Below are 21,663 nucleotides of genomic sequence, written 5' to 3'. Positions count from 1 at the left end.
GGAGGAAATTCTTCAGCCATAAGTTGGGAGGTTTTCCCCATTTTAAAAATAATCTTTGCCTCTATTCTTCCTACCAAAGCACACAACCTCACACTTTCCCACGAAGGCTGTGGGAGGTCAGCTCATTGAGAGTACAGAAAACAGAGATAGACAGCTTCTTGATTAATAAGGGGATTGAGGGTTACAGGGAAAAAAAGTTAGTGAAAAGGCAGGAGAATGGGTTTGAGAAAAATATCAGCCATGATTGCATGGTGGTGCAGATTCAAAGAACTGACTTGCCTAATTATGCTCCTATGTTTTATGGTATTAAAATGGGAGTCATCAGAACTCTAGCATGCCATTATAAATATGTGCAAGATGTTTAATTAGGGGTGTACATGTATGGAATGGTGTTTGCTTTATTTTCATGGTATATGGGCATCACTGGCTAGGCCAGTATTTACTGCCAATCCCTAATTACCAAAAGGGCAGTTAAGTGTCAACCACATTTACTGTAGGTCTGGAGTCACATGTAGACAAAACAGGAGAGGACATCAGCTCTGATGAAGAGTCATCTAGACTTGAAACACTAGCTGGTCTCTCCATGGATACTGCCTGACACGCTGTGATTTCCAGCACGTTTTATTTTCAGTGAGGTAAGGACATAAGTTGCTTTACCAGAAAGTTATCAGTGAAACAGATGGGTTTTTCCCCACAATTGACCAGTTTCATGATCATCATTGGGCTCTTAATTCAGGATTTGTGTTCATTTGGCATGGCCGGATTCCAACCCTGGTCCCCAGAAGATTAACTGGGTCTTTGGATGACTGGTCAAGTGATAACACCAAGTGATTGGTAAATTTACTAAAAAGCACACCTTCTCTTTCACTGTTTTTTTTTGTCTGACCATTCAAAGGAAACACAATGATTTAATAGTGGAAGTGCACTGCATATTTGTCAGCTCCTGAAAAACATTTACTGATGGCAAGTTTTTGATTAAAATAAATTCACACCCACAACAATAACTTGTCTTCTATAGTAGGACAATTCTATTGTTTTAAAAAAACAACAGAAAGAGAAAATCAAACTTAACATCAAAGAAAAAGCTTGCTGACATTCTAACAGTACATGGATTATCAGAGGCTGGTAAAAAAAACAGCTCAGTCCCTGATACTGTTTTGGCAAATGCTTGGGAAATCTGCAGCACTGACAGCTTTTATTGCTGTTCCCATAGATGGTACTGGTGAGCAAAGCAGGGAACATATGAAGCTGGCTGTTTCAATCATTGTACTTTATGCCCAGAATGTTCTGAAATGAGCAATGTGACAGCATAACTTATACTGGACTTGGAATTCTTTTGGCCGTTTTCATTTAGTCACTGTTCGCAAACTCCAGCGCCAAGATGTCATAAGCAAGATCTCATAGCTCTGTATTGTACACATGGACGACCTGTTAGAATTAATACGGGCACATTGGACTATAAGGACATCATTCAACACCTCACCCCAACACCCCACATCCCAACTCTGTTCTGTTATTCAATGAGATCTTAGCTGATTTGATATGGGGACGAAAAATGTGACCATCCAATTTGCTCCCCTCTCATTATCATCAGCAATCACATTTGAACTAATGTAATTACGGTAATTTAGAAATTGAATATATTTAGTTGACAGGAAAGTTACGAAAACCACTCTTTATATGGAACGCAATGCATGAAAATGGGTAAAAAAGTTGGGTTAAAAGCCGTATCGGGAGAAAGAACCTCTTTAAGATAACATTGCTTCCTGATTTGTTATATTGTTATCTTTCATGAATGATTCAACTATATCCAAAAACCAATGGTCTCTTTCCTCCTTCTCCCCCCCAGAAGTTTCTTATAACATCTGATACAACCTCTTAGGAAATTGATGCAAAAAAATTCTCTCTTTTTAATCAATGTTAAAAGTCTTGAGAATAAAGGAACAAATGAAGGGCATTCAATTCACCAGCCTGGTCTACCTTTTAATTAGCTAAGACCATAAGACCTACTCATGTAGGCTATCCTGCCCTCAAGCTTTCTCCGCCATTCAATAGTATCGTGGCTGAAACAACATTCCTCATGTCCATTTTCCTGCCTTTTTCGCATAACCTTTGACTCCCTTACTATTCAAGAATCTATCTAACTCAGCCTTCAATATATTCAAGGACTCTGCTCCCACAGAAACTACAGTGCCCTTACCATGGTCACTGCCTGTGTTCATATTGGTTGTTGCATCTCAGAATCACCCAGGTGTTATAGGGCTGCAGGAGGCCATTCAGTTCATCCTGTCTGCAACACGCTTCAAATGAGCATCATATTTAACACTGTGCAACATGGAGGTATTGAACTGATGACTCAAAATATGGACACCATGTTCAGCAATGGAGTCTATAACCATCATTAGCTCTATAACCTCTGTCTATGTGCTTGCAATTTCTAACTCCAGATCACTTGTGAAGATATTGAAAAGATTCTGAAGTCCCAAAGGTAGATCCCAGTGGGGCCCCACTGCTGACATTTCCCCAGATTGATGAAGATCTCTTCAGCACCACTACCACTGCCTCCTCGGAGCATTATTAGTCAATTAATTATTAAATTCTTAAAAAATTCTCCACTGATAAGGTTGACACAGTGGCTCAACTGCCTCACAGTGCCAGAGACCTGGGTTCAATTCCATCTTCAGGCAGCAGTTCAAAAGCACTCCATTGACTACTTGCATTAACAACTCTTGCGAAATAAAGTGCTTTTGACACAATGTCTCCATGGGTTTCTACCAGGTACTTGGGATTCCTCCCACAGTCCAATGATGTGCAGGTTAGGTGGATTGGCTATACTAAACTACCCATTGTATCAAGGAATGTGCAGACTAGGTGGATCGGCCATGAGAAATACAAGGTTGTGATTGTGAAATACAAGGGATGGGATTGGTCGGGCTAGTGCCCTTGGGAGAGTTGGTGTGGACTGAATGGCCTGCTTCTAACCTGTAGGGATTCCATGATCTACTTGACTTTCAGAACAACCTTTTCAAAGTCAAAGGCCTCATTGAAATCAAACTGTACTCCATCCCACTGCTTTATCTGTAAGAAGCTCCTTTGTCACATCCTTAACAAAAAAGGTCAGATTGATAAGATCTCTGAGTCATGAGTCCATATTGACTTTCCTTGACGTTTTAGATTCTTTATTATTATCTAAAGAGCAGTCACATCCGACCTGAAACATTAATTTTGCTTCTGTTTCCACAGATGGTGTCAGACTCGTTGAGTGCTTCCAGTATTTTGTTTGTTCCATTATCTCGGCTTTAACGAGGGGGTTCAAAAACTTGATCTGATTGGCAATCAACCTTGCGGAGCAGTGATATTTCTAAACTAAACAATCAAGCACCAAAAATAACTTTTTTCATCAACTAACACAGATTGTGTTATACGTTTATTATTTTCAAGTAAACACATTCACAACATCAACAAAATTACTTTGAGATTTATGGACCTTGGTTTAGGCTGGATGGATTCAGTTCACATCAGACAAATGCTTATCATGTCACAAAACTTCTTACAGTAACATAAGATAAATTGTATGAAACTAAAACAGATTACCCTGCCATATGGATAGTGTCCGGCTCAAGAGCTTACAGGAAATGTCAGTGTCAGTGGCAGTGAAAGTCAGTAGCCTGGTGACTGTGCAAATAACTTGTTGTGCAACATAGATAGAGAAGAAAGGTCCCATGTCTTCACCTCTCGTTGTAGCAAGCACTGGTTGTAAGAGTGGCTAACCTAACGGCCTAAGAGTTCCAGTGTATAGAGGGGAAACTGAACCACACTTCTTGTTCATCACCACTAACAGATGACACACACGTTTGTTGAAACATGCTTGTAGATCTCATTTCCTGCAGCTAAGTCTTATTCATTGGGAAGACAAAGTATAAGAAAAAAGACTTGCATCTATATAGTGTCGTGCTCAATACAGCAAAGTAGTTTGGAATGTCATCACTGTTGTAATGCAGGAGGCATGGCATCCAATTTTCACACAGCATACTTCCAAAATGACCAGTGTGTTGATAATCAGACAAACTTTTCTACTGGTGCTCATTGTGGCATTTCATATTGATCAGAACACTGGGGTGAATTTCTTGCTTTTCTTCAAAGTATCCCCATGGGATTCTTTACATCTACCTGAGAAAGTTCAGGTGTAATTTTGTTTAACATCTTGTCTGAAAGATGGTCCCTCTGATAGTATTGCACTCTCTACATGATACACTGGGCGTACCAGTTCTCTGGCACGGGGCTTGAATTTACAAATTTTTTGATTCAGAAATTGCCTACTGAGGGAGATCAGCACATTGTAACATAATATGCAAAGGCAGGTTTGTTTTTAAATCTTACTTTAGCAATCAGCTATTCACAGGAAAGACTTATATGAGAAAGGCCATTCAGCCCATAACTCATGAATGCTGAAAGGACTCACAGTCAATCCCTTCAAAGCATCCAGTCGCTTCCTAAACATTTTCATGCCTTTTGGTTTCACAGTACAATGCTGAGTTTAATTGATAAACTGGACTCCATAATAGCATTAGTAAATGCAAGCAGCTCCATTGGGCCAGGGAACACTGTTTCATGAATCAGGTCCTCAGTGCTGAGCAGTCAGAGCACAACGTCTTGGTAGAACACGGCCATCTCAGTGACTCATGGCCTTAGTTCCATTGATCATGATGCAGTAACAAGCATTCGTACAATTCAAAACTATTTTTGGGCTATTTTATAATGTAGTAAAGGTAACAAAATACTAACAAATATTTGTACCACAATTCAAAAGCACTTCATTGACTGTTTCGCAAGAGTTGTTAATGCAAGTAAAGTGCTTTTGAAGTGCTGTCTCTCTTGCTGTGTTCTGCCACATGACAACAGCAAAGGCACTTCAAAAATACTTGATTGGTTGGGAAGTGTTTTGGGATTTACTAACATTTGTAAAGTCATGACATAAATGCAAGTTATTTCTTTCCTCATATCAACTGTTTAAGGGAAAATAAATAGAAAATTAGTGCTCTCAAAGTTTCCTTCAATACTTTGTGTACACTAACCGTAGATCATTAATCAGCAGTAAGGTTAACAAATGTATTGCATCCTGCAGGCAGGAACTTAAATCGAACACCTTAAACACTGCAGTCAAAAAATCACATGAAGAGTTAATTAATGCCCTCACTGTTCTTTATGACACACTGGAGTACTGTATTAGCAATTTAGTAAATATTCTATTTGAAAAGATTAGTGTTTTAGGTAGGATTTGAAAATGGGTTGGGTTTAGGCAGAGATCTCTGAAATATTAAAACTGTTTCTTGCAAGGATTAAGCTGTCGACACTGGTAGCTTTGGCCACCCACCATCTGCATATATTACTGAATAGGTGGTTTGGTGTACTTCTTGCTGAGGGAAATCCCTTGGGAAATATATAATGATTTGTTTCATTACTCACATTTTTTAGATAGTGATCTTAAATAAGGCATTGTATCATCTTGCAGGGAGATAATCCTAACTATAATTTGCTAGTTTGAAGGTATGCAGTGTGTTGATGACAAGAAATACCATCTCCAAACGGACTGTGACACTGTCCAAAGAATGTGGGCCCAATCCTGGACTGGGGTGGCAGGTCAGCTTAAAATTGGGGCTCTGAATTTTGTAATTTTCCAATTATGGGGTGGTTGTTGCAGCTGTACAAGACATTGGTGAGGCCACTTTTAGAATACTGCACACAATTCTGGTTGTCCAGCTATAGGAAGGATGTTGTTAAGTTTGAAAGGGTGCAGATCAGAATCACAAGGACGTTGCCGAGGCTGGAAGGTTAGAGCTATGGGCAAATGCTGAATAGGCTGGAGCTACTTTCCCTGGTGTGTCGGAGACTGATGGGTGACCTTATAGAGGTTTACAAAGCCATGACAGGCGTAGATAAGATGATTAGCCGAAGTCTTTTTCCAAGGGCTGGGGAGTCCAAAACTATCAGACATAGGTTTAAGGTGAGAGGGAAAAGATTTAGAAGTGATCTGAGAGGCAACATTTTCACACAAGGGTGATGCATATACTGGGCTGCCAGAGGAAATGGTAGAGGTGGGTACAATTACAACATGATTAGTTCACAGGTCGGCGCAACGTCGAGGGCCGAAGGGCCTGTTCTGCACTGTATTGTTCTACGTTCTATTAAAAGACATTTGGACAGGTGCATAGAATCGGTGTGGGCATGTTGGGCTGAAGGGTCTGTTTTCGTGCTGTACGGCTCAAAGGCTGCGTGATCGGTAAATCGCAGGTTGGCTTATTGTCCCCACCTTACTTCTTTACACAAAACAATTACTTGGAAATTGAGTGGGTCAATTGAAGAGGATACACTGGGTGAGAGGGAATATAATTGCCATCCAGAAGATTAATCGTTTCGTCTCTTTTCTTGGCCCTGAAAATTTGCAGGATAGGAAGACTTTCCTCATCTCCTGTGGGCATGACTCTCAGGGGTCCAGCAGAGATCCTGCAGAAATAGTTACGAGGAAGTTGCAAACTATCAAAAGTGAAAATGCAGCTTGGGATTCTGTCAAAGATCCAGTATCCAGTGTTTCACATGAACTGTAAACCTTGCTGAAAGAATTTTAATGTGTTCCATTATGCATTTGTAAACTAGTCATCTACACTTTCAATACAAGACAGAATTCAAACTTGCAGGAGGCAGTGTTCTGTGCTTTTTAAACATTTTTACAAGCTGGTTACCAAGCTAGAAGTAAGCATTAAAGCATAACAGCAAAAATCTCAATTGCCTTGGTTATTTTCTTTACAGAAAATCCTTAAATCTCATTTGGACATTTCTCCCTGATCACCCCGAATAACTGGTAAATTTAACACAGACTCCCATAAACTGACAGCAGCCAGAAATTCCTGACCCTTAACTGCTTTCCAAGAAAAAGAATTACAGCAAATGATTTTTTTTTGTTGCAGTGTGGGTAAATTGCTTGCGTGACCCTTTTGGGACACAGGGCGATAAGGAGTTTCTAAAGAGGGCTTGTTCGCAGATCAGCCTGTTGAATCCAGCTCTCTTTGTGAGTGCCATCGCAGTACGGAGGACTCTTGGAGTGTTTGCAGCCACACAACCACACCTTCTTTGCCTCTTGCAGTTTGAACCTCTGTGGAGTGGGAGCTGAGGGGATAGACCTGTGGCTCCCATCGCAGAAAGGCTAAAGACAAGAAAGAAAAGCTATTTGGTTAAAAAAAATGTAAAATTATAACATCCTCTGGCAGTAAAAGGTATTATTGATAAGGGAGACAGATTACAGAAGCTTGTCACCCTGTGTTTAGCAGAACAATTTGCAAGAATGCCAAATAATGAATAATCACAACAATTTATACTACAGGAGGATGAGGAGAGGGATGTAATATTGTTGCATTTGGTTTTTTTTCCCCTTTTTTCATTCACAGGATGAGGGCATTGCTAGCTTGGCAGCATTTATTGTCCATCCCTAATTGCAGTTAAGAGTCAACCACATTGCTGTGGGCCTGGAGTCACATGTAGGCCAGACCAGGTAAGGATGGCAGTTTCCTTCCCTAAAGGGCATTAGTGAACCAGACGGATTTTTCCCCAACAATTGACAATGGATTCATGATCATCATTAGACTATTAATTCCAGATATTTTTGTTGAATTCAAATTCTGCTATTGGCAGTGGTGGGATTTGAACCCAGATCCCCTGGCGCATTATCTGGGTCTCTGGATTAACAATCCAGCGATAATACCACTTGGCCATTTCCTCCCCATTGAAACTTGGAAATTTCTGTGTTTGTCCTGTTTGGAGCAAGAAGGAAAGCTTTTGGTAATATCTCTCCCTGTTCAATGGTTTATATTGGCTTGAACCCAACAAAAGAATGACATGCAAATTTGTGCAGCATTCCATGTTATGTCAGCAGGTATGATAACATTGTTACAGAAATAGTAGGAACTGCTGATGCTGGAGAATCTGAGATAACAAGGAGTAGAGCTGGATGAACACAGCAGGCCAAGCAGCATCAGAGGAGCAGGAAGGCTGACGTTTCGGGCCTAGACCCTACTTCATAAACCAAGAGTCAAGGCCCGAAACGTCAGCCTTCCTGCTGTGTTCATCCAACTCCACACCTTGTTATCTCTGGTATAGAGCGGGATAGGGCAAGGTCCAGGTAAGTGATAGTAGTAGGTGACTCAATAGTCAGGGGCTGAGACAGGCATTTCTGAAGCGGTGAATGAGACTCTAGGAATGTGTGTTGCCTCCCTGGTGCCAGGGTCCTGGGTGTCTCTGAGCGGGTACATGACATCATGAAACAGGATGGAAGAACACAGAACTCATTGTCCTCACTGGCACAAGTAACACAAGTAGGAAGAAGGAAGAGATCCTGTGAAGATAATTCAGGGAGTTAGGCAGGGAACTAAAAAGTAGGACTACCAGGATAATAATCTCAGGATTACTATCCATGCCACGGGTTAGTGAGGCTAGGAACAACAAAAGAGTACAGTTGAACAGGTGGCTACAGAGCTGGTGTAGGAGGGAGGGCTTTAGATATATGGATCATCAGGATGTCTTCTGGGCAAAGTGGGACCTGTACAAGGACAGGTTGCACCAGAACTGGAGGGCAGCTGGGTGGGAGGTTTGCTAGAGCTCTGTGGAGAGGTTTAAACAAGAAGAATGGCAGGGGGTGACAACTAGAATAACAGGTCACTAAGTGTAGGGACTGGGAACAAACGTGAGACTGAGATATGCATAGCACAAAGTAAGAGCAGGCAGAGGGAAGTCACGGGGCTCAGAGGGACAGGAGGTCTATAGCGTATTTACTTCAATGCAAGTATAGCAGATAAGAGCATAGCAGAACTAAGAGCATAGATTACTGCATGGTATTATGATGTTATTGTCATTATAGAGACATGGTTAAAAGGAGGAGACAGGACTGGCAGCTTAATATTCCAGGATATTGTTGCTTTAGATGGGACATGAAAGGAAACAAAAGGGGTGGGGGAGTTGCATTGCTGATTAGGGAACACATCACAGTTGTATTGAGGGAGGACACATTGGAGGAATCGTGCAGTGAGGCATTATGGTGGAGCTCAGGAATATGAAGGGTGAAATCACAATGTTGGCAGTTTTCTATAGACCTCCCAAGTGCCCAGGAGAGACAGCGAAGCAGAAATGTAGTCAGATACTGGAAAGGTGTGGAAAAAATAACAGGGTACTTGTGGTGGGTGACTTCAACTTTCGTCTTATTGACTGTCAAAGTGAATACCAAGGCTATTTATGCATAAATTTGAAGAAAAAGAGTAATAAGGGAAAGAGTAAGCCCACGCAAGGACAAAGGAGGGAGGTTAGCGTGGAGCCACAGGACGTGGGGGAGATCCTTAATGAGTACTTTGTATTGGTATTCACCAAGGAGAAGGACATGGCTGATGGTGAGGTCAGGGATGAGTGTGTGAATGCTTTACAAATGTCAATATATTAAAGAAGGATGTTTTGGATATTCTAAATTGTAACAAGGTGGATAAGTTCCAAGGGCCAGATGGGATCTGTCCCAGGTGTTTGTGAGAGGCAAGGGAAGAAATAGCTGGGGCATTAGCATATATCTTCACATCTTCTTTGACCATAGGAGAAGTTCCAGAGGACAGGAGATTAACCAATGCCATTCCCTTGTTTAAGAAAGGAAGCAGGGATAATCCAGGAAATTATAGGTTGGTGGGCCTGACATCTGTGGTGGGTAAGCTCTTGGAGAAGATATTGAGGGATAGGTTTTATGCACATTTGGAAGAAAATACACTAGTTAGTGACAGGCAGCATGGCTTCGTATGGGGAAGGTCATGTCTCACCAACCAGATTCAATTTTTTGAGACGGTTACAAAGATAATTGATGAGGGAAGGGCTGTGGATGTAGTTTACATGGATTTTAGTAAGGCATTTGATGAAGTCCCACATGGCAGATTGATATAAAAACTAAAATCACATGGGATTCATGGTGGACCGGCTAGATAGCTACAAAATTTGGCTTGGTCACAGAAGACAGAGGGTAGCAGTTGAAGGGTGTTTTTCAGAATGGAGACTGGTAACTCGTGATGTTCCACAGGGATCAGTCTTAGGTCCTCTGTTGTTTGTAGTCTTTATAAATGATCTGGTGGGTGATCTGATTAGTAAGTTTGCAGATGACACAAAGATTGGTGGATTTGCTGAAAGTGCCAACAATTATGAAAGGAGACAACAGGATATAAATAAATTGGCAACTTGGCATAGAAATGGCAGATGGAGTTTAATCCAGACAAACGTGAGGTGATGTTTTGGAGGATCAAAGTATGAATTATTATGTAAGTGGCAGAACCCTTAGGAAAATTCACATACAGATGGATCTGGGTGTTCAGGTCCACAGTTCCCTAAAAGCAGCAACACAGCTGCCCAAGGTGATTAGGAAGGCACATGGCATGTTTGCCTTAGTTGGCCAGGGCATGAAGTACAAGAGTCGGCAAACCATGTTGCAACGACGTAAAACCCTTGTTAGGCCGCATTTGGGGTATCGTGTGCAGTGTTGGTCACCACACTACCAGAAGAATGTGGAAGCTTTGGAGAGAATGGAGAGAAGATTCACCAGGATGTTGCCTGGTTTCAAGGACACTGGTTATGAGGAAAGGTCAAAAAAGGCTCGGATCGTTTTCACTGGAAAGACGGTGGCTGAGAGGAGACCTGATAGAGATCTACAAAACTATGAGAGTCACAGATATGGTGGATAGTCAGAGGCTTTTTCCCAGGATTGGAGCTTCAATTACAAGGGAGGGCAGGTCCAAGGTGAGCGAGAGAAAGTTTAAGGGACATGTACGAGGGAAAGTTTTCACACAGAGTCATTGGAACCTGGAACGCACTGCCACAAGAGGTGGTGGTGGAAACAGACATGCTGGTGATACTTAAGAGGCATCTGGATAGTTACATGAACAGGGAGGAAATAGAAGGATATGGACCAACTAAGGGCAAGTTTGTTTTTCAGATTAGTTGGGCATAATGATCAGCACAGGATTGGAGGGCCGAAAGGCCTGTTCCTGTGCTGTGCTTCTCTTCTGTTCTTTTTTGTTCTTTTGTAGATAGGCAGCCCCTTTAGTTACTCTTGGTCCAACCTCCCCCTCTTTGGTTGCGCAGAGGTAAAACACTTAGCCATTTACTATAAGGCACTTGGATAGATTTCCTCCATCAGCAATGACAGAACCATGTAAGACACACATTGAGAACTAATATTCACTAACTTCACAAGGCGATGAACAGTGCAAACGTGCATGCACAGATTCAGCATGGCAGTCACTGTTAAAGGCAGCACTCTTTCACCTCCATTGGGAACAAACACCCCGAAATAAAAATGGTAGCATCAACAATGGTGACCATGAAATTACTGGATTGCTGTGAAAACCCAACTGGTTCATTAATGCCACTTAGGGAGGGAAATCTGTTCCACGGCTCTACAGGCCCTGCTCTGCTACTAAATAATCACAGTTAATCTTCTACTCAACTCCACAGTCCTGCCCTGCCCTTTATCTCTTAATTCCCTTAGTGTCCAAAACATAGCAACCTCAGTCTTGAATCCATTTAACAATTGTTAATTGTATATAAATTGTTTAATTTTATGCAGGTGGTGGGCATGAACTGGAGATTCACCTGAGCCCTTCTAAAAATGGACTGAGACTACAACAGTGGCTATTGGGTTTGGAGACATATGCTTCTAATAGATAATTCTGAAAACAAATATAAAAGTGTGTAAGGAGTAGCTTTAGCTCTTTTACCAATGCCTTCCTTGAATAGAAGATGATTGAACATGAACCGTTTTCTGGGGTAGATAATTCCAAAGATTCACAATCCTTTGAGTGCAGACATTTCTCTTCATCTCAGTGCAACATGGGCGACCTCTGATCTGGTGACTATAATCTCTGGTGCACGCGGATATGTTCAAATCGTGAGCGTAAGCCCATCACACAGAATTAACGGGTGGGTGGAATTATGGGCAAAAAGTGACGACACAGCATCTGAATATTTTATACCAATCCATCAAATCCTCTTTTTGAACAAGTCTCCACCCACTGATCTGACCATGCTCCTGACCCTCAAACGTGAGTATCCACTAATTACACTCCGTTTTTAAAAAAGTTCACTCATGGGATGAGGGTGTCGCTGACTAGGCCAGCGTTTATTGCCCATCGCTAATTGTCCATTGCTGTGGGTCTGGAGTCACATGCAGGCCAGACCAAGTAAAGATGACAGTTTCCTTCCCTCAAGGACATTACTGAACATTAGCTGGGTCTGTGGCTTAACAGTCCACAAAACCACTAGGCTGTCACTTTCCTGTCTGCACGGGGAGTCTGAGTGGGCTACGTCACACTGTTACAAACAGGTCTTCAAATGCAGCCAAGAAACAAAATTATTTTTTCTGACATTCTAATTTCAATTTTCTGAGCATGTTTTTAAAGTTATTCCCACTGAAAAATAGTATGTGCTCTTGAATGAACTTGTGGCACAGGCGTATAAGTCACATTAAACATTAATCCTTTGCAATTTCCTAAACCTCCTGGTGATGAAATCTGTTTTGTCAAGGCCAAAACCAGGCAGACTATGGAACCAAGCCTCTGTGCAAAATTTATGGTACATGGTAGAAATTTGCTAGATATGTCACAGGATGTTGTAAGAGGAAATCTGTTGCGCTATCCATTATTTACTTCATCACTTAAAGGACAACCTTGAAATGTTTCACAGGAATATCTAAATGTGGCTTGTTTTGATTTTTGGATTAAACAAGGAGTATCCACTACATGCAACTTACTCACATTTACATGGAAATGTGTTTTAGTTATTAATATCTGAGCTAATGGACAATTTACACATTTTGGCAATAATTTTCATCAGTAATCATTCCAGTTCATACTCTCTAATAATGAAAATTTGAGCAGATTGGCTTCCTTATAAATCTAATGAACGTGGAATGATGGAATTATAATTACACAAAATATTCCAATACACATTTTTGAATTCTGATGATTAGATTAAACCTTGCTACTTGTTCACACAAAAAATCACATTGCTCTTGCAAAGATCTATGACTCTGTAACAGTTTCATTTGCTACTGAGATAACTTCTCAAGCTCCCTCATTTGTTCGGTTAGTGAGAGATTACTGAAGCCTAAAGACCAGGAAAGGCTACTCTGTGGTTCATGTTCTGACAGATTTGTCCACTTTGTGGTAGAATCACTATCAAATAATCTCACCCTCGGCACAAGGAGGGTGAGCTGTTTGTCACTGGTGGCTACCATCCAGCAACTATTTCTAAAGAGGATGTAACCAGGAAAAGAGAAACAGAGAGAAAGAGAAAGCAACCAAGCACACATTCTTTTGGATGGATCTGGGCTGAAATTATAATATAGCTCTGCTGTAAAACTTCCCACACATTGCTAAAAACTAACAAAAGAAGTCACTTGGCTACGCTATTAGGCACTGCTTTTGTGTGTGGAACTATCCTGCAGGAAGGACTCAAAGTTTCCAGGTAAGGGGAGAGAAAATAGATTTTTAAAAAAATTGGAGGGGGAGGAATAAAAAGAGGTAAGTGTACGACTTTGCAAGACACTCAATATGTCACTTGTTGTAGATTAAAGGTAAAACCTGTCTGAACACGGTTTCGGTTTTACTTTAAAGATACTAGTCTGAGGACATTAATCAAGTTGCAACTGATAGTTCTCCCATCAGTATTAAATTTTCATCAGAAATTGACAGATTGACTGAAGCAGATGAGGGGGAGGGACAGTAGCCCTTTTCCAATTCAGGAATATTTCCCAACTTTGCTGTCACAACTGTCTCACTATCAGACTATCAGCCTTGCTCAAGAAACATAAAGAAAGCTGAATAACCGCTTTTCTTCTCTACATATTGTAATTATTCTTATACAAGTATGTGTTGAAGCTCAAATGGATTATGCAAAAAGGCCCCTTAAGGCTGCAGCATGCTTTTTTTCTCTAAAAAAAAGTATCACCTACTTGTCCAGATTGGGGAGGTCAATGTTATAAATTTAAAGTTGATCTGCTTCACATTCCTACTCAAAAGTGGAACTGTCAAAAAATAGATTAAAAACTGTGAAAAGAAAAATGACCTTGGTTGCATCTGGTTGCTCAAGAGCTTTTAGATGTGCCTCTTAGCTGCAAAGTTCAAATAACATGGGTTAGTTGATAATGAAGACATATTTGTGGCAAATTGCTTGAGTTTTACCTGATTTTGGCTGGGATGGTGAGGCATGGTTTTCATATGGAGTAAGACATTGTCTGACTCACTCTCCCCAAAAGTTACTGTCAAAATTACTTACCATGTCAGTCAAGTGAAACCATCACTAAATCACCATCCTGTTAGGAATGGTTAAGGAGCCTAGGCCTTGGAAGGATGGAGGATGATCATATTCAAGTGGGTAATTCAAGTGCTCCTGAGACGCTGCTTGGCCTGCTGTGTTCATCCAGCTCCACACTTTGTTATCTTGGATTCTCCAGCATCTGCAGTTCCCATTATCACATATTCAAGTAGGTAACATTTTGTGGGCACCTGAAAGGGGGATAAAATGTGGAATGGGAGGGGTATTTCCTTTTGCTGAGAGTTCTGGAATTTGGCATGGTCATGATCTTGTGGTGGGGCTTCTTCACACAGAAGGTTGTGGATCTTTGGAAGTCTCTGGAGCTATGGACTCCCAGTCGTTAGGTTTTGGTAGATTTTCAGGGATGGGGAAAGGGATTTTGCTGAGTGGTTCAGGAAAGTGGGTTTGGCGCAGCAGTTTAGGTGAAGATCAGTTTGAATTGAATGGTAGAACACAGTCTCGATGGGTGTGTGATTTACATTACTCCAATTTCTTAACGTTTTATGTTCATCAGGTCTCTGAACTGTCCTCAAGTGTATTCATCGGTTTTTCATGGTACTATTTGAGATAGGAATGATGTCAGGACACTGGATGAATTCTCAACTACTTTCCACCCAGTGATGATGCATTTTAAACAGCCAGGAACCAGAACAATATGTGAATGGGAACAAACAGAAACAGAAATTGCGAAAGAAACTCAGCAGGACAGGCTTCATCTGTGGAGGAAAAAGAGAGTTAATGTCCAGTGACCCTTCTTCGTATGGGATCTCATCAAAAAAAAAAATCAGTCCAGCGTGTGGTGTCAAGCTTTGTCATGGGGATGGAATTTGTCAACCTCCAGGGTGTTATTAACAACACGCAGTTAAATTGTCCTTTGATGCCTTAAAATGTCCCAAGGCACTGCACCGAAGCATTATAAGACAAAACTTGGCCCTGAGCCAAATAAATGGAAATTGGGGTTCACAGGTCAAAGGGTTAGATTTTAAGGAGTGCCTTAAAGCTAGCTATGAAGAGAGGTTGAGTAGATTAGGATTATTTTCATTAGAAAGACGGAGATTGAGGGGGACCTGATTGAGGTCTACAAAATCATGAGGGGTATAGACAGGGTGGATAGCAAGAAGCTTTTTCCCAGAGTGGGGGACTCAATTACTAGGGGTCATGAGTTCAAAGTGAGAGGAGGAAAGTTTAAGGGAGATATGCGTAGAAAGTTCTTTACGCAGAGGGTGGTGGGTGCCTGGAATGCGTTGCCAGTGGAGGTGGTAGACGCAGACACGTTAGCGTCTTTTAAGATATATTTGGACAGGTACATGGATGGGCGGGGAGCAAATGGACACAGACCCTTAGAAAATAGATGACAGGTTAGACAGAGGATCTCGATCAGGGCAGGCTTGGAGGGCCGAAAGGCCTGTTCCTGTGCTGTAATTTTCTTTGTTCTTTGTAAATAGAGAACTGAAGGGGTCTAGAGGGTCATTGCTTTCTTTGTTTAGGTGATGTGGAGTGGCTGGCTAGGACAGCACTTATCGTCAGTCCCTAATTTCCCTTGAGAAGCTGATGGTGAGATGCCTTCTTGAACTGATTGGTGAGTTTAAGAGTCTAAGTAGGGTGAAAATACAATGGGGCAATTGAAACATGGGACACAAAAGAGACCAGAATTGAAGAAGTTCAGATATGTTGGAGGATGGCAAGTCTGGAGAAAGTCAGAAACATAGGGAACGGCCAAGACTTGAATAGACAGCCAGGTTTGTATCACCAGGGAAAGGCAGATTTAATACCAAGGCGATGTTTGACACCCGTGAAGCTAAAACAAGTCAAATTCTTTTACATAACAAAGTGTGGAGCTGGATGAACACAGCAGGCCAAGCAGCATCTTAGGAGCACAAAAGCTGACTAGGTCCGAAACGTCATCTTTTGTGCTCTTGAGATGCTGCTTGGCCTGCTGTATTCATCCAGCTCCACACTTTGTTATCTTGGATTCTCCAGCATCTGCAGTTCCCATTATCTCCGATCACAAATTCTTTTAGAGTGGGAGGGAATGTGAAATGTAACATGTAGTTTATTGATGAAAAAAGAGGTATGATGAACTATGATGAGGATGATAAGAGCTATCTTGAAGATTGACATTATAGTGAGACAAATATACCACATTTGAAAAATTAATGGAGTGGAATAAAAAGATGTAAGACAATGTTAAATGCTTGATTTCTTATGTAAACCACTCTTAATTTGAAAATAAAAATTGAGACTTTGCAGAGGCATAGAAACAAAAATAGCTACGGATCTTCACAAGTTATTGCTCAAAGAATGTGGGTGTTGCTGGCTAAGCAAACATTTATTGCCCATCCCTAATTATACACGGGTCAGTTTAAGAGTCAACCACATTGCTGTGGGTCTGGAGTCACATGTAGTCCTTACCAAGTAAGGATGACAGTTTCCTTTCCTAAAAAAGGACATTAGTGAAGCAGATGGATTTTTGTGACAACTGTCAGAGGTTACGTGGCCACCATGAGGCTAACATTTTATTCCAAACTCTTACTGAGTTCAAATGTCACTATCTGCCATGGCAGGATTCGAATCCACGGCCTCAGAACACTAGCCTGGAGTTCTGGATTAGTAAGATTAGTGATCTGTCACAGCGCCCTCCGTACCCATAAAATTCCATTATAATAAAGGATATTGGAGTCATAAACAAAATTGCAAAGTAGACTCAGTTGTAGTCACAGTGAAAAGTATTGAGCTAGGCTTTAAAACCATCTTGTGTCTGGCAGGGAAGTGGAGTGTGTGAATCTGTAGAATAGTGTGGGAAGATGAGGCGTGGAATACCATGCCTTTCTGGGGAAGCTGGTAATTGATCCCTCCCTCATCAAAGGTTGCTTAAAGTGGCCAATTAACGGTCTCCTCCCACTGCCATTGGCTTTTTACCATTGTTTTGGCTTTTTCACCTATCTTATTTTTACCTATGGCCTCCCAGTTGGCCTGGAACCAGTGGAACCTCTTAAAACCAGGCACACTTTGGCCCACAGAGAGGGTCCCATTGCTACTGGCCAATGCTGTTGCCTGCCCTCACCAAACCCCTCACAGTCAGCTCACTGGGTCCTGCCTGTCTGGGCCCAAGCACCCTTAGTGACCACACCAACAGACAATCATCCTTCCGTTGTCTCCTATTCAGCATCAGGTGTGGCCTGTCCCAGCAACACTGACTTCTCTCAGTTAATAAAGGCTGGATCCCTGTCGAGAAACAATTTGTTGGTGGTCACGTGTAAAATACGTATCAGCAGACTGCTGGACTGGAACAAAGCATTCTCCCCCATCCTCTGTGACTTGTAAGACACTCACTAGGAGAACAAAGATGCAACACTATTTTCAAATAAACCTCTGAAGGGTGGGACTCAATTTTTTGCAGCAAGTTAAAGGGGAATGAATGGAAGAATTCTAAAAAAATTGGCAAGTGTTTAAAATACAGATAATATTATTTGTCTTACTTGTTAAAATCATCAGCAATAGAGGCGTACATTTAGAGTTAAAACCTTAAAAAAGCGACATTGAGGAGGACAGTGTTCCACACAAACGATATTAGAATAATGGAATGATTAAACACAACTGATTCTTGAAGCTAAATCAATCACAGTGCGTTAAAAAAATTACACAGAACACTTGGGGGAAAAATATTTTAAAACATACCGAATAGAAGGGAAATTTGATTAGATAGTATTACTGGACTGACATCAGGCAAATATAAACAACATCCTTCTGAGATGAATTTTTCAAACTGTGTGACAATAGCTAATTTTTAATATCTACACATTATTAACTGTGCAGATTAAATGACCATTTAATGCTTTTCTTTTTCCTTAGTCAAACAGCATAGAAACAGGTTCTTCAGCCCACCATGTCTCTGCTGACCAACAAACACCAATCTACACCAATCCCAATTACCTGGGTCCATAGCCTACTATGCACTGGCATTTTAAGTGCTTATCTAGATGCTTCTTAAATGTTGCAAGAATACCTGCAACCACCATCCTCTCAGGCAGCATGATCCATGTTTCTACCACCCTTTGGATGAAAAAATGTTGTTCTCTCGGATCTCCACTAAACAACTTGCTCCTCACCTTAAATCTATACCCTCTGGTCTTAGACTTGTCTGCTATGGGGAAGAGATTCCCACAATCTACTCTGTGCCTCACATAATTTTGTATACCTCAAACAGACTCCCCCCTTCAACCGCATCTGCTCCAAGGATAATAAAAAAACGCAGCCTGGCCGGTCTTCCTCATAACTGAGACTTTTCATCCCAGGCAATATCCTGGTGAAACTCCTTTGCACCCTCTCTAGTGAAATCACATCCTTCTGATAGTGTGGCAACCAGAACTGCCCTAAGTAATTTGTCCGTAGTCTAAACAATGTTGTACAAAATTGTAACAAGACTTTCTTGCTCTTATATTCTATGGCCCACCTAATGAAGGTAAGCTTCCCGTACACCTTCTTCACCACCCTGTTTGCCTGTGCTAACAACTTCTGGGATCCATGGACTTGTATGCCAATGTCCTTTTGCTCCTCAGTACTCCCTAGGGACCTACCATTCATTGTGTATATCCTTCCCTTATTAGATTTCCCAAAATGCATCAATTCACACTTATCAAGATTAAATCCTATCTGCCATTACTCTGCCCAATTTAATAGCTGATCAATATCAGACTGTAGCCTGGGACTGTGCTCCTCAATTTCAACAATAACCCCAATCTTCATGTCATTTGCAAATTTACAAACTGGGTTACCTAATTGCCTTCCACATTCATATCCAAGTTGTATCTACATAACAAAGCAACCTTCTATCATCATACTTTCTCTCTATGTGTCAGCCACTTTTGGACACAGTTTACCAACTTGCCTTGAATCCCATAGACTCTTACCCTTTGGACCAGTCTTCCATGTCAGGTCTTAGCAAAGTCCTGACTGAAGTCTATGTAAAGCACATCAACTACCCTCAATATATTTACTCACCCTTTCAAAATAATTAAATTAGTCAGACAGGATCCCCCTCTTACAAATCAGTGCTGATTATCCCCGCTTTTCCAAGTACTGATTCTTCAGAGCTATTTCCAATAATTTTCTGACTACTGACATCAGATCCAGCACTGTTTTCAAACAAACCTATGAAAGATGGGGCTCAATTCTTTGCAGCAAAGTTAGAGGGCCATGAATGGAAGAATTCTAAACAATTGGGAAGTGTTTAAAATACAGAGGTAGTCTGCAGAACAACAATCCAGCTCGGCGAACCAATCAATCACAGCATGTTCTAGATCCTCACTGTTCTAGCTGAAATCCCAGGCTAAATGTCCTTATGCTCTGTGAATACAAATGTGAAGCATTCATTTAAAAACCTCATCCACATTCACTGGCTCTGCACACAGGTTACCCCTTTAGTCTCTCCCATTGTAGTGATTACAAAGAGGTCAGCTAGCTGGATGTCACAGAATATGAGTTCCCTGACTGGACGAGATCAACGGCCCCAATCACGGACCCTGGCTGACATGAAAAGCTGAGTGTCACTCTGGTGCCCAACTTGCTATGAAGCGTTACTATAGTCAAGGACTGTACATATAGAAGCCAAGGGTGACTTGGTGGCGGGATACCAGTCTATGTAGAGTTATTTCAAACGGGTCCCACTCTTTCCTTGACAATCCTCTTATTCTTCATATACTTACAAAAAGCCTTGGGGTTTTCCTTGATCCCATCTGCCAACGATATTCCATGGCCTCCCTTTGTCCTCCTAATTTCTTTTTTACGCAAACTCCGACACGTTCTATATTTTTGAAGGGCCTTCCGTTTTTAATGCGCTGTACCAGATATATGATTCCTCCTTTTTTTTAAATATATCAAACTCTTGATATCCCTTCCTGCAGCTGATATTGAGGACAGTTAAATAAATAACCACAAAAAGGTTCCAGTTTAGCAGGCTATCAAAATTTAAAATCTCTCGAAGCTACAGGGTGGGATAGCTTATCAGACACTTTCTTTGGTTTCTAGATCCAAGGCTCCAATCCAGCACTGAATAGATAAAAATGTCACTGTCAGTGGGGCTCCCATGCAGAAAGGACCCATATCTGCATTAAACAAGCAATTTTACTGAAGCCATTCTTGCATATTGTGGGAAATATCACAGCTATACAGGAGGTGAGTGAAGTCTTGCATTTCTATGATGCCATTCACAACGTCAGGATGTCCCGTTGCATTTTACAGTCAATTAAGTAGTTTAGAAGAGTAGTCAATGCTGCAAAGTGTGAAACAGGACATAGCATGGTCCTACAAATGGCAACAGTTAACCTATTTTAATAAGGCCATAAGACATAGGAGCAGAAGTAGGCCATTCAGCCCATAAAGTCTGCTCTGCCATTCAATGAGATCATAACTAATCTGACAATCCTCAACTTCACTTTCCTGCTTTCCCCCCGTAACTCTTGATTGCATTGTCAATTGAAAATTTGTGTATCTCAGCCTTGAATATATTAAATGTGTCAGCTTCAACAGCCCTCTGTTGAAAAGAATACAACAGATTCACGAACTTCAGAAGAAAATTCTCTTCAACTCCATTTTAAATGGATGTCCCCTTACTCTAGGATTACGCCCTCTGGTCCTTGACTTTCCCACAAGAGGAAACAACTTTTATTAATCTACCCTGTCCAGTCCTTTAAGAACCTTGTATTTTTCAATAAGGTCACTTTTCATTCTTCTCTCTTCCAAGGGGTACAAGCCCACCCACTCAGCGTCTCCTCAAAAGACAGTCCTTTCATACCTCGTATAAGACTAGTGAATGATGATGTTGACTAAGGTTTAAATTTTGGCCAAGACATGAGGGAGTAACTCCCTTCCTTGTCGTCAAAACAGTAATATGGGATCTATAACTTCCAGGAAGGTTGTTTGGAGAAATGTTTGGTGAGAAATGGGCCAAATGCAGGCAAATAGGACTAGTTTAATTTTCTTGGCAGTGTGGAGGAACAGAGGGATCTTGGAGTCCACGTCTATAGATCCCTCAAAATTGCTACCCAAGTTGATAGGATTGTAAAGAAGGTGTATGGTGTGTTGGCTTTCATTGGCAGGGGAACTAGGCTAAAGAGCCAGGAGGTTATGCTGCAGCTCTATAAAACTCTGGTTAGACCAGACTTGGAATATTGTGTTCAGGTCTCATTGCCTCATTATAAGAAGGATGTAGAAGTTTAAGACAGGGTGTAGATGAGATTTACCAGGATGCTGCCTGGACAGGAGGGCAGGTCTTATGAGGAA

General features: G+C 41.3%; 1 protein-coding gene across 1 annotated transcript in view; it reads right to left on the bottom strand.

Moving 5' to 3' along the window:
* Window positions 1-3,407: 3,407 nt before the first annotated feature.
* Window positions 3,408-21,663, bottom strand: part of LOC125466460 (CDGSH iron-sulfur domain-containing protein 3, mitochondrial-like) — a 58,257-nt gene continuing 40,001 nt past the window's right edge. The window contains exon 3 of the mRNA XM_048560983.2: window positions 3,408-7,201. Within this exon, the coding sequence (XP_048416940.1) occupies window positions 7,019-7,201 (183 nt within the window). The 3' untranslated portion in view covers window positions 3,408-7,018. The remainder of the gene's footprint in view (window positions 7,202-21,663) is intronic.

This window comes from Stegostoma tigrinum, chromosome 31 (genome assembly GCF_030684315.1).
Source record: "Stegostoma tigrinum isolate sSteTig4 chromosome 31, sSteTig4.hap1, whole genome shotgun sequence".
In the NCBI taxonomy this organism is placed as follows: domain Eukaryota; kingdom Metazoa; phylum Chordata; class Chondrichthyes; order Orectolobiformes; family Stegostomatidae; genus Stegostoma; species Stegostoma tigrinum.
This window is presented reverse-complemented; position numbering and strand designations above follow the sequence as displayed.